The 25,310-nt window shown below is 36.5% G+C and overlaps 2 protein-coding genes, 1 long non-coding RNA gene and 1 pseudogene across 4 annotated transcripts; 2 read left to right on the top strand and 2 right to left on the bottom strand.

Moving 5' to 3' along the window:
* The first annotated feature begins 9,988 nt into the window (after window positions 1-9,988).
* LOC147480014 (uncharacterized) lies at window positions 9,989-10,961 on the top strand. The gene is made up of 2 exons (XR_015205856.1): window positions 9,989-10,198; window positions 10,602-10,961. It is a non-coding gene; the product is annotated as an uncharacterized LOC147480014 (long non-coding RNA).
* A 576-nt stretch (window positions 10,962-11,537) lies between these two features.
* LOC147480013 (early nodulin-like protein 20) lies at window positions 11,538-13,550 on the bottom strand. The gene is made up of 2 exons (XM_086578543.1): window positions 13,279-13,550; window positions 11,538-11,884 (listed from the first exon to the last, which is right to left on the bottom strand). The coding sequence occupies exons 1-2, from the start codon at window positions 13,463-13,465 to the stop codon at window positions 11,538-11,540; spliced, it is 534 nt and encodes a 177-aa protein (XP_086434669.1). The 5' UTR covers window positions 13,466-13,550.
* A 3,776-nt stretch (window positions 13,551-17,326) lies between these two features.
* LOC147480012 (uncharacterized) lies at window positions 17,327-19,487 on the top strand. The gene is made up of 7 exons (XM_086578542.1): window positions 17,327-17,668; window positions 17,942-18,039; window positions 18,177-18,410; window positions 18,509-18,619; window positions 18,712-18,868; window positions 19,121-19,202; window positions 19,285-19,487. The coding sequence occupies exons 1-7, from the start codon at window positions 17,643-17,645 to the stop codon at window positions 19,474-19,476; spliced, it is 900 nt and encodes a 299-aa protein (XP_086434668.1). The 5' UTR covers window positions 17,327-17,642; the 3' UTR covers window positions 19,477-19,487.
* Window positions 19,488-19,605: 118 nt separating this feature from the next.
* Window positions 19,606-24,816, bottom strand: LOC147480011 (EID1-like F-box protein 2 pseudogene; annotated as a pseudogene). Its single transcript, XR_015204979.1, has 4 exons — window positions 24,671-24,816; window positions 24,545-24,588; window positions 22,578-23,482; window positions 19,606-20,093 (listed from the first exon to the last, which is right to left on the bottom strand). The product of XR_015204979.1 is annotated as an EID1-like F-box protein 2 pseudogene (transcript).
* Window positions 24,817-25,310: the final 494 nt, after the last annotated feature.

The following is a 25,310-nucleotide window of genomic DNA, read 5'->3' as shown; positions in this document are numbered from 1 at the left end:
AGAGGCCATGGCTTGCCGTAGCAATGACCATACGACACTTGTATTTTTTTTTTGTTAAGGAATACATTTTCTCTCTTTTTGGCATCCCTAAAGCCATTATTAATGATGGCAGAACACATTTTTTCAATAGAGTTGTTGCTTCTTTAGTTAATAAATATGGAGTTATCCATAAGGTGACAACTCCTTATCATCTACAAACTAGTGGCCAAGCAGAAGTCTCTAATAGGGAAATTAAGAAAATATTATAAACGACAGTCAATCCTAATTAGAAAGATTGGTCTAAGCGTCTAACAGATGCCTTATGGGCATATCAAACAGCTTTTAAAACTCCTATAGGAATGTTGCCCTTTAGACTTGTGTTTGGAAAACCTTGTCACTTGCCCGTTGAATTGGAGCACTGTGCTATGTGGGCTATAAAAACCCTGAACTTCAATATTGATGAGGCGGGTGTCAAACGCAAATTGTAATTAAATGAGCTTAAAGAAATCCGTAGCGATTTTTATGATCTCGTAAATGATTATAAAGCTAACATGAAACGTGTTCATGATAAACAGATTTTGCATAAAGAGTTTGTAGTTGGTCAAAAGGTTTTGCTTTATAACTCACGTTTGCTTATTTTCTAAGGAAAATTAAAAACCCATTGGTCTGGTCCTTTTCTGGTTACTGAAGTCACCCCTCATAGGGCAATCACCTTGGTAAATCCCAAGGACAACAATACCTTTCAAGTCAATGGTCAACGTTTAAAACATTTTCACGAGTTAAGGTTCATATATGTGGAGAATGTCTTTTTACAAGACCCAGTCTATGAGGACTGACCTTTGATGTTTGGTGTACTTCCTTTCATTTCCTTATATATTGGTAGTGCACCATTAAGATAACGTGGCCCTCCTTTTGGAGTGTGTGGCTGTAAGTACCGGATCATAAGTCTACGTTTAACATAATTCACGCTTTCCACTCTTGCATGTTTTCTTGTTTTTGAGACGTATTTCTCTATGGAGTGATTTACGTCCTTATTGCTATATTGTTTTCTTTTATATTAAACCTTTCATAAAAAGTAAAAAAAATATTAAAACCCAATAAACATTAGTCTAGTAAGTCTCGAGAATCTAACTTTAAAAGACCCACGTTTTAAAACAAATTTTCTAAACCCTGTTTTCAAAAAATTTGTTTGGGGGGTGGGGTGTTTGGTCTTTCCATTCTTGACCATTCAATTTCCTATTCTTATTCCTTATGTCGTTTAGTCATGCTTTGATTCGGGTTGACACTATCTATGAATTTAGATTTCTTTCGATCACATAACTTATACCATTCACGCATTTTGAGGCAATTTCCATCTCCTTATGTGTCAACCACGGTTAGATTTGAGTTTTTTTTTTATAGATCATTCGATTATATTTTCTCTACTGATAATTTTCATAGCTCATTCGCCAAAATCGGATTGTTAACGAATTGGGAATTTTAGTTTTAAGTTATACGAGGCATAGGACATGATGGGCATTATGGATTTGTTTTGGGCTTGGGCCCGAAAATTAAAACCCTATGAGGTCATGTGCCACGCAAGTGACTCCTTTTTTTAAAACCCCACGCGTTTTTCCTCTTTTTCTTCCTCGCCTCCACTCAAGAACACCGCCTGAACCAAAGAAAAAAATTAAGCACGCACGCCCTCCTATTCAGGCCATATGAAGCACGCCCGTGCCCTTACCTCCACACACCTACCCTTCCAATTTCAACCGAGTTATTTTTTCACTCTCCCACACCTTAACCATCACCACAATATCCAATTCCAGATCTCCATGGCTCCTAAAACCCAAAAATTCTTCTAGAACAAGTTTTTTCTAGTGCACAGTTTGCACCTTTCTTCGATACCGAAATGCGTATTAGGAAGTGGGAAGGGTTGTGGTATCCTGCTGATGATTTTTATCACCCTGATTTGGTGTTCTCTTTTTACAAGAAGAGGGAGATTAGTGGTCGTAAGATTGTACTGGATGTGAATGGTAGTCGTAAGGAGTTGAGTACAGCAGTGTTGGCTGAGATTACTGGCATTGAGGAAAGAGACATCGTAGTCACCATGCAGGAATCTCAACTTGGAGGTATCAGTACTTTAATGATGGAGACGGTGTTGGAAGGATGTTACAATCCTGGGTCGCATTGTGTTCGTCAATCGTCTCTGAGAAGAAACTAACTGGCGGTGGCTCAATGGGTTGGCAGGAATCTTATTGACACCACGAAAGCCAGTGACATAAATTCGAGTTGTCTGCATATTCTCTGAACCTTTCAGAATAGAAGGTATGGGTTTTGCATCCTCGAATTTTTATTAAATGAGATTATAGCAGTTGGTCAATTGACCGCAGCTTTCCCTGCATTGATCACGAAGATTATGTTGTATTGGGGATGTGTTCTGAAATCTAGTAAGGTTAAGTTGAAGTTGCATGAGAATGCACGTATTTATCGAGAGTATATTAAGATGGAATGGAATTTGCCAGAAGTTTTGGCTGCTGAGATAGAATTGGAGGAGTAGGAGGAGGAAGATGCAGCCTATTTTGATGCAGGAGCCTTGGAAAGGGCTACTATGGATATAGCCTGTTTCTCCTTACTTCATCGTGGCATGCGATCTCTCCATAACTAGTATGAGATGATCCGAATAGGCCAATGTTCTCTTAGTGACCTCTGTGAGGCCATCCAGACTAGGCAAGGTACCATTATCCGTAACCAAGATAAGCTTCAGTCAAATATTGAGTTGCTCGGTGATAGTCACGAGGATCTCCAGGCTAACATGGAGACTCTCGCTCGTACTTATAATGGCGTTGGGAAGTCTATGGATATTGTATGGGAACAACAAAGGCATGTTTGAAGACAAAGTTCTCTGACCCTGACAAACTCATGATGGTTCTTCCTCTCTGACTCTGGAAAGCGGAGTGTCGGGGGCTTCCTCCTCGTGGCTAGTTCATTTGTATTATTTTTTTAAGAAAATTTCCCTATTTTAGTAGAATTAGTATTCCCAGTTGTTAGTTTAAATAGTTAATATTAGATTATGTAAGTTGGTTGTTATTTGAATTTTAAGTTGGTTTAATTTTTGTCTACGCATACTATCTATTTTTCATGAATCCCACCCTTCCGACTTGTTTGGGGGTGGCATTATTTGTTTAGCAATGTATTTTACCATATCTACTTGTTTTTGGAATTAATATTGCAATGCTTAAGGAATATAGTTTATATGAGCATCCTGCTAATAGAGTGTAGCTAGATTTGGCTACTGTTATTTGGTGCAACCTCAAGGGTTAGAAGCATCAAGATTGTTATTTTGATTCCATGCTTAAAACCATATAGGTTTGGTTGTGGAGTCTCCGCTCTTGGCTTTTTCTATTTTGGTTTTAGAAGCCCTTTTCTTATTCCATCTCTTTCCTTATCAATTTGGGAACCTTTTGTTTAAGAAGCTTGTGGCTTATAAATACATGGCACGCCATGTACTTCACTCTGCACCTCTGAAATTCATATCACAAGTCTTGCTCGAGGAGGCTTATCCCCTATATATTGCATTAACATAGAAGCGGCGCTGTCTTTGTAATCCAAAGATCGCAGAATTTGTTTTTATCAATAGAATGCGCGCCCGCCCTCTGACATAAGCCATTCTGAGTGCGCCCGTGCCCTTAGTTCAACATACATCCAGTACTATATTTTTTGGTTTTTCTATAGTAAATTCTAGGAGTTCAAGAGTGTGTTTGTTTGCTATAAAATCTCCTCAAATCATCAGAGGGCAGCAGATCCTTTGAAGAATTGCTCGAGAGTGACACCTATGGGTTCTAGTTCCCTTAACATGATTGTGCGCAATCGGGTTGGCAGACCTCTAATGGTAAGTCTTGATGAATCTTATTCTCCTCATCGCATCGCTTATTTATATGATAATTGTAGGTTTTTATTGACCCGATGGGGAACAAGTGTTCTCATCAATTAATGATGAAACAATGGATTTAAGCAATTTTTGTTAGCCTATGCTATTAGACTTTCTATGCCCTGGCCCCCTGTGGGAAGCGATCTACCAACCCTTTCTTTCTCTCTTTCCTTGCCTCTCTTTTCCAATAAAAAATGAAATAATGAATAGTGAATTTGGCCAGGAGAGAAGGGTTTCTATTTATAGGCTATAACAGGGACCATGAGGAGAAATTAGGGTTGGGCCTCCTGACGGGCTTGGGCTTCCCATGTTAAGCCGAACACTGCGCCCAAGTCCGTCAACAAATGGCTTATTCCACTAAAGGCCATTGTTGCACTACTGCCCTAATCCCAAATTACGTGCTATATTTATAGGCTCCATATTATATGCTTGTTGATCTCCCCGTGTTTAAGATATCGAATGCCCGTTGATTAAGTCAAGTTATTCTTGACAACTACATCAATCAACTTCTTATGTCCTTGAGTAGTACCACTCAACCTCATTGTCATGTCTGAATAAATCCACCTGTAGGGTTTACATGACAATCTTTATGAGCTCCTCAAGGGGACATCATCAACCCAACTTCCTGTGGGTTACAGATTCCTTCTATAATCAACAACACACCTTACATACAATGTCATTACCCAATCCATCGAGTTTGTTGATTCACAAATGAATCTTACTCATTGATGATTTAAAAGCAATGTACAATGCGTAAGTGCCGTTATTATATCCGGATTAAGAGGACAAGCATCCATAATAACAAAAGTGTTTGTTCTCTTATATAGTCAGTATAAAAAGAAATAACCTCACTTGGTCCTATTCAATACACACAAAGTGTACTAGTGTAATCCTATAGTTAAGATAGACTAATACCATATCATACTACAACCATACTAATGGTTTGTCCAAATCCATATAGGTTGTGAACGTTTACTTATACTTTATAAGGTACCGATGATATGATCTTCTATGGGGTCACCACACACCATATCATCTACAACATAAAATATTAGACACATGCATATAACTAATAACATATATAATATGCACAACATTTGCCCATATGATTCTCATTAAAAAAATAAAGAATTAGAGTTAATACAAAAGTAATGCTTTTAGTATAGAACCCTATCCAGAAGGGGCCTTTGGCACATGTTTACAAATATTCTACCTATGTCACTAATGGCTATCGTTTTGCTACGAAACGGCAAGACGCTTTACGAGTAAATCAAAACAATGGCGTGAGTTTGGCAAAAAACAACACCGGAGGTTTCAAGCCTGAAAGGATCAAAACCGATTTTTTTGAACATGTCTTTCTCACGATGTTATTGTTGAAATATGGTTGCTTGATTATACAAATTTCAAGATTCCAATGTTCAAGTTTGACTGGGTTGATAGCAAGAATGCAATTGGGAAAGATGACATGGGTTTCACTTTAGTGGATCTTGGTAGAGTTGGCCATAAATTTGATTCCTTCATCCTAGCTTCTCAGGCCGGTCAAGTTTTCTATGTACCTGATCAACTTGACCCAACGTGGTCAGTTGTTGTAGAATCTCCTCAAAGATGCTTTCACGAATACGACGACGATAATGATGATGAGCTCGTTGATGCTCATGTAGGAGATGACAATTTTGTTGAATTGCCAAATGTTTACTCATTGGAAGTTAATGACGAATCTCAGTCAGTTTACGTCCATGAAGATTGTGAGGGCACTTGGGTTGAGCATAAAAAAACTTCTTGATTTATTAGTTTTCATTGTTTTTTGTGGTGGAATCGAAATTTGGTTTGTTAATAAGAGATTGTGACCAACTTTTGTCTTTTATGTATTGGCCTTACGATTATTTTGGTTCTGTTCAAATTATGATATTAGGTTTTTGCCATAGACATGCTTATTTCTATTGATCATGTCATCTTCTAATGATTTTCCTATTCTATAGTTTTTTTTTTAAAGGTTTAGTTAGATATGGATCCAAAAACAAGTGCCAAATCATCTCAAAAAAAAAGGAAGCATCCAATCGAGGAAGGTGACAATATTACAAGTGTTAGGGGTCAAGCTAAAAAGCTTTCACTCACTAAGCATTTTAAAGGTAAGCTTGTGGTGGAGTTTAATGCGAAAGGAAAGATCAAAGGTGCATTTATTCGAAGTGAGTTCAGTAATTGGGTTGGCACACTAGTTAAAAATATGGTTCCACTAGCTGAGTACCCAAACTGGATGAAAGTTGACAAGAAAATAAAAGATGAAAGTTGACAAGCAAATAAAAGATGATGTATGGGATTGATTTTGAGTGCTGGTAAGGTTGTTTTTGCCTATTATACTGATTTTGAATTATTATTGTTGTCTTTCTAGAAGTGTAGACTCATCTCGCCTTGGTTATTTGCGAGGGAAAAATTTGAGGCGGATCCTAAGTTTAAGAAAAAAGGATTGCAAAGAATGTGGTAAGATATGATGGAAATTTAATAATTATTGGACAAAATATTTTGTCATACCTTACATAGATGACCACGATCTAATGAATCCACCAAAAATCTATCCGAATGTTAAGAAGCAAGATTGGGAGAAATTTGTAAAAATAAGGTTATCGGAAGAGTTCTAGGTATATATCATCATTTCCTTTGAATTTTCATTTCTAATAAATTTATAATTTTGTTAAGGTGTGATAAAATAATATACTATTTTCATTTGGGTTGTTAGGAACTAAGCAAGATTCAATTGGAAAGAAGAAACTTGAACAAGTGTAACCATTGACTAAGCAAATTAGGTTATGATGGCCTTATCGATAAGATGGTAAGTAGATATTATATTTAAGGTTGTTAGATAAAACCAATGTAGGTAATCTAATATTACTTGGTTGGTTTGGTTATTTGTAATTGATAATAAATAGAAGATGGGATACCTATAAATGAAGATGATAGATCTCTTTTTGTGGCGTTTAGCTTCGACAAGACAAAAGTGGTGAATATGCTGATGATGCCACAAAGGAGGTAGTTCAAACAATTGTAAGTATCAAGCTCATCATTGTATGTGTGTTTGCGAAGCATATCGACAATTTCAGCCTTAGAATGAAAACTCAAGAGGCATGTGTATTGTTTTCTTTAACATATGGGTCTAGTTTACATGTGTCAGTCACATTGTCACTTGTAACACCCAATTAGGCGGCCATATATATATATTAAGTATAAAAAGTGCTTTAATATATTTGATATTTTGTAGGATACCTAGCTTGATATATTGATGTATTTTTGTACTGATCTAAATGATGTGGTTCCCTATCTAGCTTGATCTAGCTTCGACATATGATTTTTTTTTACTAATCTAGCAAGCATCATATATATAGATCTATCCTGTCTAAGTGCCTACTAGTGTTGAGGTTCAAGAAAGTTATTAGTTACCAATCCTTTCACCCAAAATCTCATTACCCGTTAAAGTAAATGAATAACGAGTTCTACAAAATCAAATCCTAGCACTACTTCTATCCGAGTCTACAAAATGGCTGCGACCACATTGGTAATCCTCCGGTTTGCTTCTTCCGGCCTCCCCGAAGGTCTTGTGATGACTCCTTGGTTATCTCCTACCGGTGGGCGGAAGTTCTCCTTCCCCGGTTGCTAGCATTGCCCAACCTGCTGCCAAGTATTCTGCATCTTTAGGTCTTTGGGCTCGACTTTTTTGTATGCTTACGCTAGAATTCCCCACCTCGAGTTCTTTTTCGGAATTGCTCCGATTGCTCGTTGTTAATTGTCCTATCAAAGGATGCATCAAAGAAACTTTAGTCCAACCGATAATCCCTCTTCTTCAATTGAAGGTATGTCGACTTTATGATGCTTTGATGTCTGCGACAAAAGGCCTCATAAAATGTTTCGGCAACTAATGTACAAAACTACAAAATGCTTATTTTTAGACTTCACCTCGAGCCCAATTTTGTCTCCCATGCACGTTTGTGACTACCACGGGGGTTTCAATGTTTAGAGGTTTAGGTATAAGCCTATAAATGATAATATTTGAAAGTATATGTAGGGCGTGTTTGATTTGTGGGAATTATTCCTAGACTCATTATAGGCATCTTGTAGTACGGTTGTTTGGAGGAGGCAACACTCACATATGCTTTTGGCTTTTATATTTCTAAAACTCTAAATCTGCGTTTTGACACCACCGCCGCCACCACCCACCACCACACACTACACACCAACAATCCACATACACTTTGCCACCAGTCCACAACAAAACCACCACACCACCAGATTCACACACCGCACCACCCCGTCCACACAATGCATACCACCGTCATTGGTCCCCAAACCCATGCGTTCAAAGTTCGAGTGAATAGAGATTCTAAGAACTAACCAACTAACATGAATAAAGTCATTACCTCAAGCTCGTGAAGCTTTGCTTCAAGTTTCAATTGGTTCTCTAGTTTCTTATGCCTAATCCGCCCCTCGGCTACCATAAATTGTCGCAGAAAGCTCTAATTTGTCCTTGTATTTTGCTCCATGAATGGATATAACTTAGAGCTGTTGATGGTTGTTTTGTAACCAGATGTATCTTTTCAGGTGAGAATAATGTCTAAACTATAAGTGAAGTATCTGTAATATTTCCATTGCTACTTTGTTTCGGGTAGGGTCACACGTTCCGATGAGACCAAATCTGGGGAGGGTGATTGCCGCGATAAAAAAAATCAGTTTTTGACAAAGTAAAAGCCGCGGTTCCATTATTCTCACAAACAATAATTAAAGTATCTGAGTATCGAGTTTCAGAAAGTACTATCATCTTTAGACCTCCATCCCTAGTCCTTAATTCCATGAAATGATGGTGATAAGAGCCTAAAACCGTAGTTTTAACCCCAATAATCATATTTTTAGACCAATTATGCGGAAAGTAATAAGTAAGAAAGTTAATCGCGATTACGTGTTTTATACATTCAGGCTTCAAAGTCTATTATGTGAAATGTGCCACTTTAGCTAGATAAAGGAGCAATGGTTGGTTGCTAAAGGAGTTACGTGATTAAAGGCCAAGATTCAAGAAACAAAGCGCTTCTAAAAAGCCGGGTCAAGCTGAAAAGTCAAAGTCAACGGGCAAGTCAATGCACCTAAAAAGTCCAGAGAACTTCCTCAAGACCGTATCTTTGCACTCAGAACTCGGAATAGGACCTACCTTATGTCAAAATGACCGCCTCGGAATGAGCTTTCAATGGTCTAAGCATTGATCCAATCAGAGAAGCAGAAGTGGACGAAAAGTCTGTTGAAGCCAACTGCAGCCAAGAGGCCTTTGCTGACCGAAGAATTGGTTTCGGGTTCGATTTTCCTCATTTCAAACATGGATCCAAGCTCATGCACGATTTTGATCTCGAACATATAAAACCAAAGCTTAACTTAAGATGGGACTAATTCTGTAGCCGAGACCCTTATGTCTTGGTAAAGGTGTCACACTACTTTCTTTTCATTATTAACAAAATATTGTTTGTTGAAGAAAAGAAACGATAATAAAATATGGTTTTGCACACCCTGTCGACATACACATTCTGGAACAATGACACACATATATTGATTTTTGGAGTTTGCAATTTGAACACTAGTTTGTATCTCCTGAGAGAGAAAGGTAATTGGTAAGTTGTGGGAAGAAGGTGTACTAAATTTGTCGTGAGGCTCATTAAAACTCGTTTTCTTTTTAGGTTGATGGTATACTTGGAGAATTTACAGATATAAATGCATCATGGAAAAGGCGGGACACTTTACCATGGAGAGAAAGAAGCTATTTCAACTAGTAGGAAGGCAAACTCAAGTCTAGCTGATGTAATTTTGAAAGTTGGTCTTTTTTGATAGGTATGTCTTAACCATACCATAGTAGATATTCACTTGTTATATCTTATTTTTTTATAATAGACAGCTGGTTTCAGGAACATAGAAGTAAACATCACATCTCCTCCAACGGAGTTTCTCAAAGTGTTTACATGAGGTTCCTGGTGGAGATGTGTGTTGTTTTTGTGATTTTATCAAGCTATAAGGAGCATATTGCTTCTTACAAATTTGTGTTTTATTGAGTTATTATTAAAATTTTAGTTTTGGTACTTTACCATGTATGCTCTTGTGATTCCTTCGTTTATGCTTCCATTTGGGATATTGATTTGGTGCCCCTCATTTATCTTTTCTTCCATTTTCAGATCGGAAATTGCTTGGAGAGATGGAAAATATGCGCAAATATTAGAGTATCTCCGAGAGGAATATGAGGTCACGCAGCGTTTTGGAAACCTTGATTTCAAGTTGAAGTTTGTAGAGGTACCAAATTCAATTTCGTTATCTTTTCTTTACTTCTAAATGACCTGTTGGTACTGATTGTGTGCCCAAATTTAGAAATTGACATGGGGAATACTGCAAATTCACTGGGAAAACACTCAAATACGTACGACATCCCTTGCTGGACCTTCCGACCAAAATTGAGCATTTCCATTAAAAACATCTGGTTATGTTAAATACAATAAACACAAAAAACATCAGAAACCAATCTCAGAGACACCCGAAAACATCAGTGAAAGATCCGAAAAACATATGAGTATGAGTATAACTTAATTTGCATTCACTATGGGTTTATTACAAAACTTTGTCGTAGATTTGTTGACTTTATTTGGTTGTAAAGTCAAATTGATTGTCTCTGGTATCTGTATTTGGTGTCCTTTTGCAGCATAACATTCATTTCCTTCAAGAAGCCCTTCATAACAGAAAATCCGATTTCTTGGAATGGTGCATCATAGTCTTACTGGCAATCGACAATGGAATATCGATATATGAAATTATTATTGAATCAGCTGCTGTCACCCTCTGATTGGGTTGGAGGAGGATTTCAGCAACAAACAATTACATTGGCAAAGTCACTGTATTTTTTATTTTTATTTTTTTTGGCTCCCATGATTTGATGTCTTTTGGATCCTTTTCCTGAAAGTTAATTGTATCAGAGCTAGAATTAGAAGGATACCTGAAATTTTGATAAATTTTGTTACCAAATACCAAATATATGAAAAGTTGCATTTGCTTTGATTTTTTCTCCTCCCTCTGATGTTGTACTTCGATGATGAGTAATGTCATACCCTCAGGTGTTATGCTTATACAAATTTGGTAGCATCTTGAACTAATATGCAAATTGAGTATTGATATTGTATCTTCGAGGGATATTGCAGTTTGTTATTCCAACTCAAGACGAAACCAAAATTCAGAATCATTTTGGATTGCGTATATCCCAATTAAGTTACTTAGTTCGCCTAACACTGGGAATCATTGATAATCACAACTGGAATCATTGAAAATTACGGTAGCATTTCTACTAAGCTCGAACCCTTGTTGTATCACATAGTTTCTCTTTGATTAGCCTAATGTGACCACACTCCTACAGGAAGTTTTTTTATCAGCGAGCTAGCTGATCTACACACAGACACACAATTTCATTGTTTAATAACTATGTATAAAAAGTTACCACAATCACATCAGAATATGCATCTTTATTGATGATACAAATTCATTGTATAATTCGAAAACAAATCATGCACTTTTGCTAACTACGAGTATTTTCTGCTTTTAGCACAATCCTGTGTTTTTCCTCAAAGTATATGGTCTCAGTGTCTCACTATCTCAGTACAATGATTTGAAGAGCCAGGGTGGTAATGACGGCTAGGCCTAGTAGTAGCATTATGTTGTAGGTGCCAAAGTTTGATTGGGAACCATTCTTAGCAGGTGGTGAAGGTTGCTCAGAAGGTGGTGGTGGGTGATTTTCAGCGTGTACAGCAACTTTCATGCCATGATAGCAGTACCCTCCACCACTTAGAAAGTAATATGTTACTGGTTTTTTCAGCTCAAACACATCTCTTCCTGCCCCTCCCGTAACATTAAATACTGGGTCCTCTGAAATGCAGTTCTCATAAGCTGTCTTGTTCACCTGAAGAACATTATAAAACTTCCTGTCGTATCCAAAATCTGAAGTTCAAAAAGAATCAATGTGAGAAGCAATTAGATGAGATAATTAATATCAGTAGGATAAAGCTTTAATGCATTGAAGTGATCACTGTTTGGGAACAAGTTCAAAGTTTCAAACTTCAGTGTTTCTTATTGGATGATTTGGAATCAATTCAAAAGGTCCTTTCTAGTTGGTTATTTTGACAGCCATTAGGTGCACTGTGTTTGGGCCATAATCTTGCTAATGGGGCTTTATCCCAAAGTTGTGAAGCGTTCCACAAAAAGTAGTTTGATACCAAATTACGTTATAATGTTATATATATGCAAACACACCTTAGCTGTACAAATTCTCCCCATTTTAGTGGATCCCAAAAGAATGAGTTTTCAGAGCCATTATAAAATTAAAGTTAATTAATGATGACCACGATGATGATGATAATGACTTGGTTTATTTTCTAAATTCCCTAAGGTTTGTGTTTTCACTGAAAATTATCTCGCAACAAAAAGAATATCATCTAATCAATTTAATCATTACTAAGTTATTCTTCTAATTTATTTCACAATTTCGTAATTGGAAACCAATTAAAATTTCCCTGTAGAACCCAAGAATATCGAATATCTGTCACATAAAAAGAACAAAATTATTGGACAAATTTTATCTTGTAAAAACACGAAGCTATTACCCTTTTAGATTTCTTGGTTTTGCAAACAAAAATTTTCGTGCAAAAAATATATGTTATGTACTTTTTCTTTCTTTTAAAAGCAAAATCTGGTTGAAACACGTAAATTTTCTAAAGTACAAAGGATCGCCGCCTAGGGTTGTCAATGGATTGGTTTCCCGAACCGATAAGAAATATTGCAAACCAAATATGAATCATAAATTATAAAATCAATTAAATCAATTAATTACAATTACACAGTTGATAAACATATACAAAATTAATTATAAATATTATTAAAATGTCATATTATCGATTTTATCGGTTCGGATTCATATCGGTTTGGTAGAGGACAAACTCAAAACCAAACTAATATCTTATCGGTTCGGTTTCAAATCGGTAGAAAATAAATCAAATTATCAAAACCCAAACCGTTTTTTATCGATTTGGTTCGGTTATCTAGTTATCAAACCATTGACAGCCATTATTTGGGGAAAACAGAGTTACTTTCAAACCATTGACAGCCCTTACGGCCACCCCACCTTTGGGGGAAAAGCAGAGTTACTTCCGTCTCTTTGAATTAGGGTTGTGACTTGGGATGATTGTACAAGTATTATTTTTGTTCGTCAATACTTTTTATGCAATAAAAACAAGACACACGTACAAGAGCAATAAGAGGAACTATATTTTTACGATTTATTTTAACTAGTAGAAGAAACTATGCAAAGAGGAAAAGAGAGATGGATATATGCTTACAAAGCCAATCGTTCACGTAGAAACGTTGCTTCATGGACCATTCAGTGTAGTTATAATCAGGTTTCCATCCTTGTTCTTTAACGCCTCCCAAGTTAATCCGCTTTCCTTGTGTCCTTGTTACAACCATTAATGCCAAAACCATCATCCATAATATCGGCACAATGATGCTTCTTTTTTCTCCTCCCATCAATATATACTTCAATGCAACACTCTCTTTGTTTCTTTCTTTCCTCTCTATGTCTCTTAGTATTCACTCTTGTGAATGGGTACCGGCCGATGCTTAATTTATATCATGAACTGTGTTAATTAACAACTAATAATATGGGGCCAGCTAATTAATTAATTTGGTGTCCATGTTGTAGTATTAGAAGTTTAGAACCATTTCTAAAAAAGTGGGATTCTATTTTTGGACATGCTAAAAGTGTCGAGCAAGACATCGTTAGTTCTCCATCAAAGAGGGTAAACCATTATCGAGATCAAAGTGATCTAAGTTGGTGTGCATCTCAATTTTTCTTTTTTATAAGGTGAGCCAGAAGGACTCATTAGTATGCACTATGCAGACCATATTGGCATGGCCTCTAATATTTCAAGCTAATAGGTGTGCGTTAAAAAAATGGCAGCAGACCCAATTCACATGATCACACCCCATAATCGTTCCGTCTGCTGCAACCCAACTAGTTGAGCTCGTTAAATTTGAAAGGAAATGTGCTGCACGGTCCACTATTCGTGACTTGGGAGGAATATGTGGGCGACATCATGCATATTATATTCCAGATTTTGCAGCAAAATTAGAAATTCCGTGAGCACGTACTCCTTGAAAGAGACAGTCATAAACTCATAATAATGTTAATTTTTTGTAGGTGTGCTTTACTTCTGTTTATATCATAATATTCTCAAGGGACCAGTTTTGTGCAACTTGTTTGTTATGATTTTTTACCAGTTGTTTGGTGTGGTGTTTATTTTAGGGTTAATTTTTCTAAAATCCTCACATTTTTCTAAAACTCTCAATATTTATAAATATCATGATTTACCCCCACGCCGTTTGACTTCCATTTCTTTTCCGTTGGTATTCCATCTAATACCAAAATTATTCCTGAACCAAAGGTATAACGGGTATTTAACAACTCTTTTTCAAGTGTAAATAAGAAAAATACAAAATGTAATAACGACTCTTTTTTAGGGGTAATTTTAGAATACTAACGGAACTGGGTCAGACGGTGGTGTGCAAAATTAGAAGTCTTTTATCTTTGTTTTATTGTGATAACTGATAGCTAATCTACTTGGCAAATGCCTATGGGTTGGGAACAAACTTTTATCATATCAGTTTCTTCTTGTCTATCAAGTCTCCAGTAAGAAATTGGGGGTGGTACAGGATTTTGGTAAGATGAACCATAATGGCATCAGTTGGAACCTTCACCTTCGGCGGGCATGTAATGATTGGGAGACAGAGCAATATGTTAATATTTTTGCTCTATTGGAAAATAATCTTTACGGAACAAAGTGACTCTTGGAGCACGCGAGTTGGAGGTGGATCAAAGAAGTAACTTTTATGTTAGTTCTTTCTATGAAGCCCTGCATGCCCATGATAGTTCGGATCATTACAAGCAATATGAGGTCTCTTATGAAACTTGTATGGAAAGTTCCTATTCAATCCGCTCAAGGTTAGATTTTTTTATTTTGTCGGCGTTACAAGGTCGCGAGATGACGCTAACGGCCGACTCATCGATTTGAGAGGTTTCAATGTTTCCCCATTTGTTCTATGTATGTATAGTAGTTTCAATGAATCCATCATGCATCTATTTTTAGCATGCATGTCATTTTGCTTTGGAGTGCTGGACTGTTCTTATGCAACCGATCGATTGGGGGTGCTTTCCCAAGAATTGTCCAGATTGATATTGTGGAGGAATGGCTAGTTGCATCGCCGAGACTGAGAAGTAGGAGGTTTGGAGCAAAGATTTGGAGATTGGTGCCCTATGCTATGATTTGGGTTATATGGAAGGCTGGAAACAATCACATTTTCAGGAGGAGACCACCAGATGTAGGGTGTATTTGTATAAAAGTTAAGGCTTTCTTAGGGTATTGGACTTCTGGCTTAATGGAAAGAACAAATTACAATTTCAAGGACATTGTTTTGTATTGGCATGATATCATCGTTGAGGTGAGGAGCTAAGGGGATTAATAGTTTAGGAGAGTAGTTTAGGGTGTTCTTTTCTTATGCATTATATGGTCTTTTGTTTTTCATCAGGATGGACGGCCAGCGGAGGAGGTGAGGAGCTCAAAGGAATATGAAATTAATTAATATTTATAATTTTATTTTATATAAATTAAACATTATAAACTAAATTAGTCAACATTCATAAATTCAAAACTATTAAAGATAAATAACCATAAAATTAAGTTTAATTTTCCTAATCAAATTTTAAAACATATCATAAGTCTTAACAAAACAAAATAAAAAAAATTGAGTTTTTAATATTATTTTGATTTATTTTTTATTTTTGGGTCAAAATCAGCGTCGGACCATGTTGGCAGCGTCTTGCGTCTTGACTGCGTCGGTTTAGATTTCGCGTCTTGCGGGTTGCCGTGTTGATGGCGTCCGGCGTCCATGCCGCGTCCGATAGCGTTGCGTCCGCGTATAAAGCGGTTTTGATAGGTGCGTCCGTGCTTTAGAGTTTCTGCCAGTACTTGCAGGTCTTGTAAGTGAGGTCCTCTGATCTCTCACAGTTCGCCTTGTTCGGGCAGACACTTTTGTATCTTTTATACATTTAATAAAAGTATCTATCTAATAAAAAAGGCCGGTGTGGAGCCTGCATGGCCCCATCTGGCGGCTATAAATTCTCCTCACAAATTATGGTACGGCAGATCCAAAGACTTCTGAGGTATGTGCAATTTATTATTTGGGTAGCACAAAAATATTAGATCGTTGTTGATTTAGTCAATAATGATTGCCTTATGGGCTAAGCTTTTATCTTTTGGTGGGTTGGGGTTTTTTTGGGCTTAATTTGAAAGTTATCCATTGTTTGATGAACTTAAAAGCAATAATAGAGCATTTGATATTCTTAGCCATTTTGTCCATATTGTGAAAAAGTGACTTTATACGAAATTGGAAAACTTAATTAAAAGACTTAAAGAGCCATATATAAATGAGGCCAATGAGTGCATTTGTAGGGGATGGTTATATGAACTCCAGTTAAAATGACTCTAAAAAACTCCACCACTAAATACAATGAATTAGAAGCTAATTTTTGGTAGAGATGTTCTCCACACGATAAAGATCATCTTCACAAAAAATCAATTCATTTGAAGATGAACAACCTCGTCAAAAATCATTTATAATTAATGTTATAAAATTATCCAACGACTCATATTCTTTTAATTTCGGTACAATTTTTGACAATATTAAACGTATTCAATTGAGCTGTTTTTTTGTGGGAGTGCTCTCCATCATGTGATGTATATCTCCACATAAAATTAGCTCAATTCATTTGGCAAGTCAACTATTAAGAGTGGAGTAACTTTGGAGTCACTCTAAGGTGGAGTTCATATAACTATTTCCGTATTTGTATGTTGCCATAGTGCCATGCCTGCATAATTCTACGTTGTTCTATGGTCGAATTCAATCAAATCTTAGATCGGAGGAGACCTTGGCCAAAGGCCAGCACGCTGATAGAATTCAGCTTTTCATTTGAAAACCTTTCTTTTTTATTTATTGGATCATACATATATGATCTTGTATGCACAATTATTGCACATGACATATAAATTTTTAAATGATTGACGAAAAAGGAACACTGAATTTCTGTGAATAATGTAACAAAACAAATAAAATCCTTGTGGTAAATGCAAATACCCCAATCCCCTTGATAAACTCAAATGGGCTTGAACAAAGTATTTATCAACTTAGTTGAACAAATATGGATATCCAAGGAGTCTGTAATGAACGAGTTATAAAATTACAAAGCAATAAAAGATTATCTTTAGCTAAAAAAAACAAAAAAACAAAAACGGAGAAACGCAGGTGAACAAAGAATAAATTTGGCAATATGAGTAGTGCCCATGCATCAGAAAATGAAAGAGAATCGATCAATGTTTGACATGCCAAAGCAACCATGTTAGGAACTTAGGATCAAGAAAAAGGAATAATACTTTTCTTTGTCCACCAGATATTTGATACAAAAGTTGTCTTTGCATGCAAAGCATATCAGTTTGCTTGCCACCACCCTCATTTCACTACTACCTATCGGCTAACGCCAACAGACCTTCAACTCTTGCCTTGGCTTCCCTTACCTTCGTATAAAAGTAGTGTCCCTATTCTTCTGATTCCAATACTCAACTTAGAAAATCGATTTGAAGCATTCCAAAGAATGGAAAATTTGGTTAAGCAGATAAGGTGATCATAGACATCATCATGCATATGCTATAATTATTTTCTAGCGCATCTTCTTACTTGCAGTAAGAGTTGAATAATCAGTTTAGCATTCGCAAAAATGTCACTCGTAGTGATCTCTGTTGACATTTATGCTTAACTTTACACATCCCAAACATAGTCTAATACTCTAATCACCATTTGCTGGCTTTCTTTTTAGTCCTGCCATACGTCTGTGGTTCTAATCTCCATTCCTTTTGTTTATGTTCCTTCTGATATCACTGATCATTTTGTTAGGGTGAGATTTTCTGGTTTAGGACAGGATAGTGACGAAGGGCGAAGTTACGTTAGAGAAAGAAAGTTACCCCTCCAAAAGACGCAATCCTTCAAAGGAGGTAGCAAGTGATGAATAAAATCTCACATTCATTATAAGCAGTTGTGTATGGGCAGAGAAAATATGATTAAAGAAATAAAGCTAAGAATTGCAATGTATCAACTATTCCCTAAACACATTTATTTACTTTCATCATAGGGAAGAAGGTACAAAGCTGGTTCCGAAGGCAATTCTCAGGTGAAATGAGTCGGGATAACGATGGTAACTACGACTTTGCAACTGCAATCGCAGCAGCAGCATTCGCCATCACCGCTCTTGAAGAAGGATCACAGGCTCCAAGAAAGCTGAGTGAAGGACCTGAAACCTCATTGACCAGAACCATGAGCAGAAAGGAGGATAGCACTGCCGGTAGAATTTCCAGGCGTTTTTCTGGTAAGGAAGAAAAAGGCGATTTTCACTTTTGCAATGACTCGTCCAGTAGGCCTAGTTTCTAGGGAAAATAATTGGAAATTTGGAATGGTCTGTAACAGGTGAAGCTTCTATGAAGAAACCTGAGGTGGCAGAGCAGATAACACCAGAGGGTTGGACTGACAATCAAAAGATGCCACAGAAGGGTGTGCGTACCGTTCCAAGCATCAAAAGTCTCCAACTTTTGCTGACAAACACCTGAATGGCGTTCCAAGCATCAAAAGTCTCCAACTTTTGCTGACAAACACCTGAATGGCACTGGTAGTACAAAGTTTGGTACCACGGCAGATGCTAGACCAACTGTATATGATACATTTCCAACTGCTGGAGGTCGAACAGAGGAGAAAACAACGGCATCAGTCGTTGGGGAAACAAAGGCAGGCGGCTTGGGAGAAAGATCAGATGACAAGAATAAATAAACGGTAAATTCACTCTTTGAGCGGCATAGCATGATAATCTAAATGGTAACCAACTGAACTGTCCCTGTAGGCTGGCATATCCAAGGGATGAATATCAATTTTTTTTTAATCAGAAAGAGCAAAAGGAAAACATTATAAAGCACAAGAAACTGACTACATGACACATATACTTCAAGACTGCAATACTTAGCTTGAGCATTTACAGTATAAGAAAATATGATAAGATTTGTTTCATCTAACACACGGAATCTGCAGGCATGAGAGGATGACTTCCACCATTCTTTCCTGGGAAAAGGAGAAGAAGGCAAAAGCTAAGCGTCGAGCGGATAGAATAGAGGTGCCAATTCCCTTTCTCTGTAATTGAACACTTTTGTAAGCGGGATTACAGATTCCTAACCGCTTCATTTACTTATGTGCAGAGTGAAATAGAGAGGAGAAGGGCAAAGGGCTGTTCAACGATTCATAATGACATAACAAGAATTGATCAAATTGCGGAGGGGCAAGAGCTGTCGCCAGAGGAGAGAAGAAGAGATGAAGAGATGAAGACAAAAGAAAAAGCCAACAAGATCAGGTCAACAGGAAAGTTTCCAGTCTCATGTTTCTGCTTCTGATATCGAATCAAAGTTCCTACAAGACAATGCTACCTAGTTTCAGCGATAATTTGTAATCTGCAAGGTCTTAGAAGCGTAAAAATGTAACATTATAAAGCAGCATGTAATGATAGCAGTGTGAATGTATCATGGAAGTCAAGGAAACATTTCATTACACAGCACTGCGTTTTTTCTAGTCACTTACAGGCAATGTGAAGACTAATGCAGTGAGTGGCTAATCAGAAATTTGTTATCAACTTCAGATACTAACAAGTGTACTCGCTAGACCCAATTATACAGGAATAATAAACAACCCAAGACAGAGTATTAAACTACTGCACATTGAACTGATTTTAGATACATATGTGAGTAATACAGCGTTCACAATAACAGCACTAACAAACAATTGATAAATGGGCGGCTTTAGCTCCTGACCTTGGAATGGAAAAATAGGTGTGTTACAGAAAGATAGGGAGCAGCTTTTGTAATCTTGGCACAAGTGGAGAGATTTATGTTGAGAAACCATGGCAGAAGCTGTTTGGTCAAAGATAAGCCACAAGATGACTGCTATCACTGCGTTAGCACAGCTAAATCAGATTCAACAGATGAATGAATTCATGTTGCTTAATTATCTGTCACTAAAGAAAGAGAAAAAAATGTATCAAACGAGCTGATTACAGTTTAAACATAAATAAGATAATATCAAGCTAGAATAGAATACTCTTTCATTTTGCTTGGTAAAGTAAAATATAATTAATAAAGGAAAAGTAATGGAAGCAAAGTAGACAAGGCGTCATGAATGGAACATTAGTCGTGTGAAATAGATATTGATCATGTAGCTTAGGTCATTAGATAAGTTATAGTTTTGTCGAGATCTAATGGAGTCTCCCTAATCAAAAAGTGAAAGAAACTACCTCAAGTGCAAAATTCTGTAGCTTTAGTGAAACACTAAAGATAATATATTGGGATCTTGGGCATAGGGGACTATAAAAGGGTTTGTAACCGGGTATAGGGGATCCTCTTGGGCATTGAGTAGCTCCTTGCTACTTAGCCTATTACTTGTAACACTACATTTTTATCTTATTATCAATGAATTGATTTTTACCGATAAAATATATATATATAGCCCGGCTCCTAAAAGGACCTTAAATAAGTACCAAATCTAAAACACCTACAACTTCACCTACAAAATGATTTAAACCCTAATCTTTTGTGCATATGATCTGCTAACCATAAAGAACATCTCTACAAAAATTCAACTCATTTGATATCCTCTAACTTAGATAAAATTGTTTTCCACTTTTGAATATATATATAAAGGTCTAGAAATGTCTAGTTTTTGCATTCATCTTTTGCCAGTGTTAAAAATTGTCAAACGAGTTGAATTTTTGTAGAGATGTTATTTATAGTTAGCAGATCATATGTACAAAAGATTAGGGTTTAAATCATTTTGTAGGTGAAGTTGTGGGTGTTTTAGATTTAGTACTTATTTAAGGTCCTTTTAGGAGCCGGGCTGTATATATATATATATATCTTGGGTTCCTGGACTTTTCAACCGCAAACAGACAGAGTAATAGAGTTAAAAAAAGCCGGGAGAAATACGTTACAAATGCACAAAAAAGATGAATTGACCCTTAAGTAACAAGAGCAACATTCTATTAACGATATTAAAAGTAAAAGTAGCAGCCTACATAGCAGCAGTAGTAACAATAGGCTATGGCAGAATGCTACATGCATAAGAGGAAAGCGCATTCAAATCAAATTTGCTCTCTTACTACATTCAGTATGCATAGAAAGGAGTTCAACTGGTTATTGTTCATTTATTCACCATGTGATGGGTCCCAACTAAGATATCATAGATTCAAAAAAACATTCCAGTCTGATGATACTAACGATTGGTTCTGCATCAGTAATGGGTCAATTGTTCATGGCAGTCCATACACAGATACTCCAGATCATCTGACGAGAGTAACCATCAATTGTTCATGCCTTAAGTCTCTTTGTTAATTGAAGAGGCTCACACCTCAATACCTATGCCTCGAGGCCTATTGAGGCTTCAGCCTTGATGAAGCCCTTTTTAATCTTTTTAAAAAAAAAAAAAAAAAAAAAAAACTATTAAGTACGAAAATTACAGACAAGTCCCACACAATTAAATAGGTCATGTTGCGTTAAAACCTTAATTGCAACTCCTTGGATGTAAGAACAATGAAGATGTTGAGGATGGAGAATCGATTGGGAGATCGAATTTTCTCCAATTTTTTTGCTTTACACTTCTCATAAACTCGCAGACTGTCTTTCTACTTTTTGTTTCCTTAGATTGTTGTTGTTGCTTTTTTTTTTTTTTTTTTTTTTAAAAAAAAAAAATATATTATGGATCTATGCTTTGTTTTATACTTGTCTTATTGTTATCAACTCTTGTTTAGATGTTAAAATGGGGAACTTTTGTTGTCTACTTCAATATAGCACTTATAATTCCCTAATAATTAGCATCTTGATGTTGACATATTACCTGTTGAGTATCTAAGGTCTCAGCCATTTTTCTTGTCCTTTGTAATGCTATATCTCTTGCTTTATTCAAGCTTTATCCTATGCAGCTCATCAATGTCACTAACAGGTAAAATTTATAGCCTCAATTTAATCTTGCTTAAGTAAATCTGTTGACATGACACTAAGTTTTGTATTTTTCTTGACATATTTAGTATTTGTTTAGAATTTTCAAGAACTTTTACAAAAAAGAATTTGAGGCTTATGCCTCGTATGCCACTGATGACAGCCTCAGGCCTAAAGGAGGCCTCCCGCCTGGAGGCTTAAAGGCGTTTTAACATGGGTTGCCATTTAACACAATCATATAATTGGTTGAATATATTGAATGAAATATTATTAACCCTGCAAGTGAAGTGATCCAATATTCTCCAAATGTATCCTGTTTCTTCCATCTCAGTATGAACATAATTTCCAAACACAGTATCAACTTTCATCCAATGACACTGATATTAAGTAAGCATGTTGCCCTGTTGTGTCAAGAATATCAATTATTTAAAATCTTTCTAAACCAGAATATTTTCCTCTCTTACAAAAAGCATAATAAATAAATAAATAAAACTGTTGCCTAGTGAGTGTACCTTTGTCTAGCTCTAAAAATCACTCCACCTCAGATGCCTCCTCCGAATCAGATAGGGGTAAGAGCGTGCAGACCCCAAGCATATGCCCATTGAGGCACACATAATACTCAATACAATCCGTGAAGAACCCAACCTGCAGCCTGCACTCCGTGGTATCATTTTGGCTTGTAGCATGTTCCACAATTTTGCCTTGCAATATGGGCACACCTCAGTTGGATGAAGCTTGGCTTCCCTCTCAATAAGCATCTTTCGAACTTTAGAAAGTGGAAACGACTTGAAAACTCCCCGAAAGAATCCAACATCACCTTCCTCCCCTTGGTCAAGATGCTCACAGGGATCTGAAACATACAACACATCTGTTCTGCACTGGGGTAAAAGAAAACTTTTCCCAGATGTCCTAGAAAAACGTGTTCTATAAACAAAGTGGCCAGGGATTTGAATGCTACCAAACAGGCCACCCTTGGTGCAACCTGAACAGTAAATGAGAAGCTTTCGAGTGCTTTCCAGTTCCCATCCACATTGTGACTTCCACTAGATTGCAGATCAAGCATCATTTTAGGGGCTCGTGCCCGGCAGAACTCTTTCCACAGAACTCGTTTGGCAATGTCATCAAACCACTTGCAGACACAGGATAAAGTAGCAATCAACCTAGGGTTCCAGTTCAGTTTTTCAAATATATGGAATATTGCTTCTTCATCCAAATGACCTTTCATGCATAAACAACTCGATGAGTGTATACAACGGAACTGCTTCGCAACTATCATCATCCAGCTTGCAACTCCCCAAACTGAGTGTAAAACTTAGACCTCGCAACTAATTTTCATTTTGAAAATACTCGTAAGAAGTTATGATGGAAGATTCAATTAACTGAAACAAAGCACGATCGGAGATCATTAAGCAGATACCTGAAACAAGGCAATTATAAATAACTTAAAATTCAGAAGTTCAAAAAATTAAGGAATAAAAGTATATCAGCATACGGTCTATTAAGAAGCAAACCAATATAACATATATCACTATTCTAATTAAATGAGGAGAAAGAGTACGTGAATTATACTGGGGTCAGTGTGGTCTGGAAGCCCATGACAAGGCGCAAGGGTTATGGGCTACCAGCTTCACTTTTGACAGATCTTTCATATCTGTGCAAAAAAAATTTGGTTTAGTGAGCAATTGGATTGAGAAATTTATGTTAAAACTTTAGGAGACCTGAAACTCAAAGAGACGTTGAGTAATGTAAGGGTTTTTTTTACTCAATAAAACGGAATTGACGGATTTGATGGGCATCTAGTTGGGACTCAAAATGACCACCCTGCTCCAGTTAAACTTAATCAGTAAACTAGTTAATAGTTAGCCGTGCAACATTTTTTTTCCGGATATATTGAAGGTGACACCTAAAATTTGAGCATTTCTTTCATGATGTCACGACATTGCCCTTAGAAGTAAATGAGCTAAAATAATGATGACAAAGAGAGACAGTATTTCAAATCTTAAAACAAGATTCAAATCAGCAAGACACCAAGCCTATATCAAATTTTATATCCTCGTGAGTTCTACCGGCATTAAACTCCTATAAAAAATGATGCCTACAGTACGGTATCAGCCTAGAGTCGCACCATTATTTAGAACGAACACAACAAAGGAATAATCCATGTAAACCCAAAATCTTACCCTCCACCTTCTCCACAAATTTTATAGAGAGTACACTTTCTAACTCCTTTTAAACCCCCCATTATAATGCACTGGAAAATTCAACTAAACAGAGACACACTATTAATTAATTTCACAAAAAGGACAAGAACGAAAATAATAATACACAAGCAAGCAGAGCTTCTTCTGATCATTTTACAAGTTCCAATTTATCAAATTTTCTATCAACCACATAATTGAACTCAAAACTCAATCAAACAATCAATAACAACAAATAGATTCACAGAAACAAAGAAACAAACAAATAAAAATTTCCTCACCTCATCTAAAACATTCCCCATGAATTCCAACAAATGCAGTCCTTCTGCATGCAAAATTAGAAACAAAGATTATATTTTTTACATCAAAACGAAATCAACAAACATTAGAGAGTTAAAGAAATTTACCTCGACTAAGAAGTGTTGGGGTGTACTCTTCTTAGTATTGACAAGTTCAATGGATTGAAGAGAGATTTTTTTTGTCGTTATTAGGACGGCTAAATAAATAAATATTTTGATTTCGCATCCCCCACTTGCATGTGTGTGTCTTTCACATTTCAGGTAGAGACCCCCCATGAGATTGAGACATGTAACCAAAGCCCCTCAAAATATCTTCTACTGTTTAGCCTTCCTAAACAATTTCCTTTTTTCGTTATTAATCTAATTTAATTTAATGTATGACTCCTTTGATAGTTGATATCAAAGTTCTCCAAATGAAGCCACTTTTCATTTTATTATATTGCCCATGCACTCCTTTCCAAAAAATAGGAGACCTCACGTACAATTTCTTCCCACATGTGCCTCTGAAAAGTTTCTTTATCGACGACACCAAATTTATCCAATCATGTCTCCAACAGAAACAAAACTCACATGGAATATGGAGTTTGACTATTTATATTAAAGGGCAAATCAATAATAATTGGAGAAGTAGTGTTTGAGGTTAACAGAATCAGTATTATTGTCGCATATATATAGCAATTAGATGCACCTTTGGAGTTAGTCTAAATTATTGAATTTGCAGTTTGCACTAACAAATATAATGAAGTGC

Source organism: Coptis chinensis, chromosome 8, assembly GCF_015680905.1.
Source record: "Coptis chinensis isolate HL-2020 chromosome 8, ASM1568090v1, whole genome shotgun sequence".
NCBI classification, from domain to species: domain Eukaryota; kingdom Viridiplantae; phylum Streptophyta; class Magnoliopsida; order Ranunculales; family Ranunculaceae; genus Coptis; species Coptis chinensis.
Note: the sequence above shows the minus strand (reverse complement) of the source record. Positions and strands in the feature narration are given on the sequence as shown.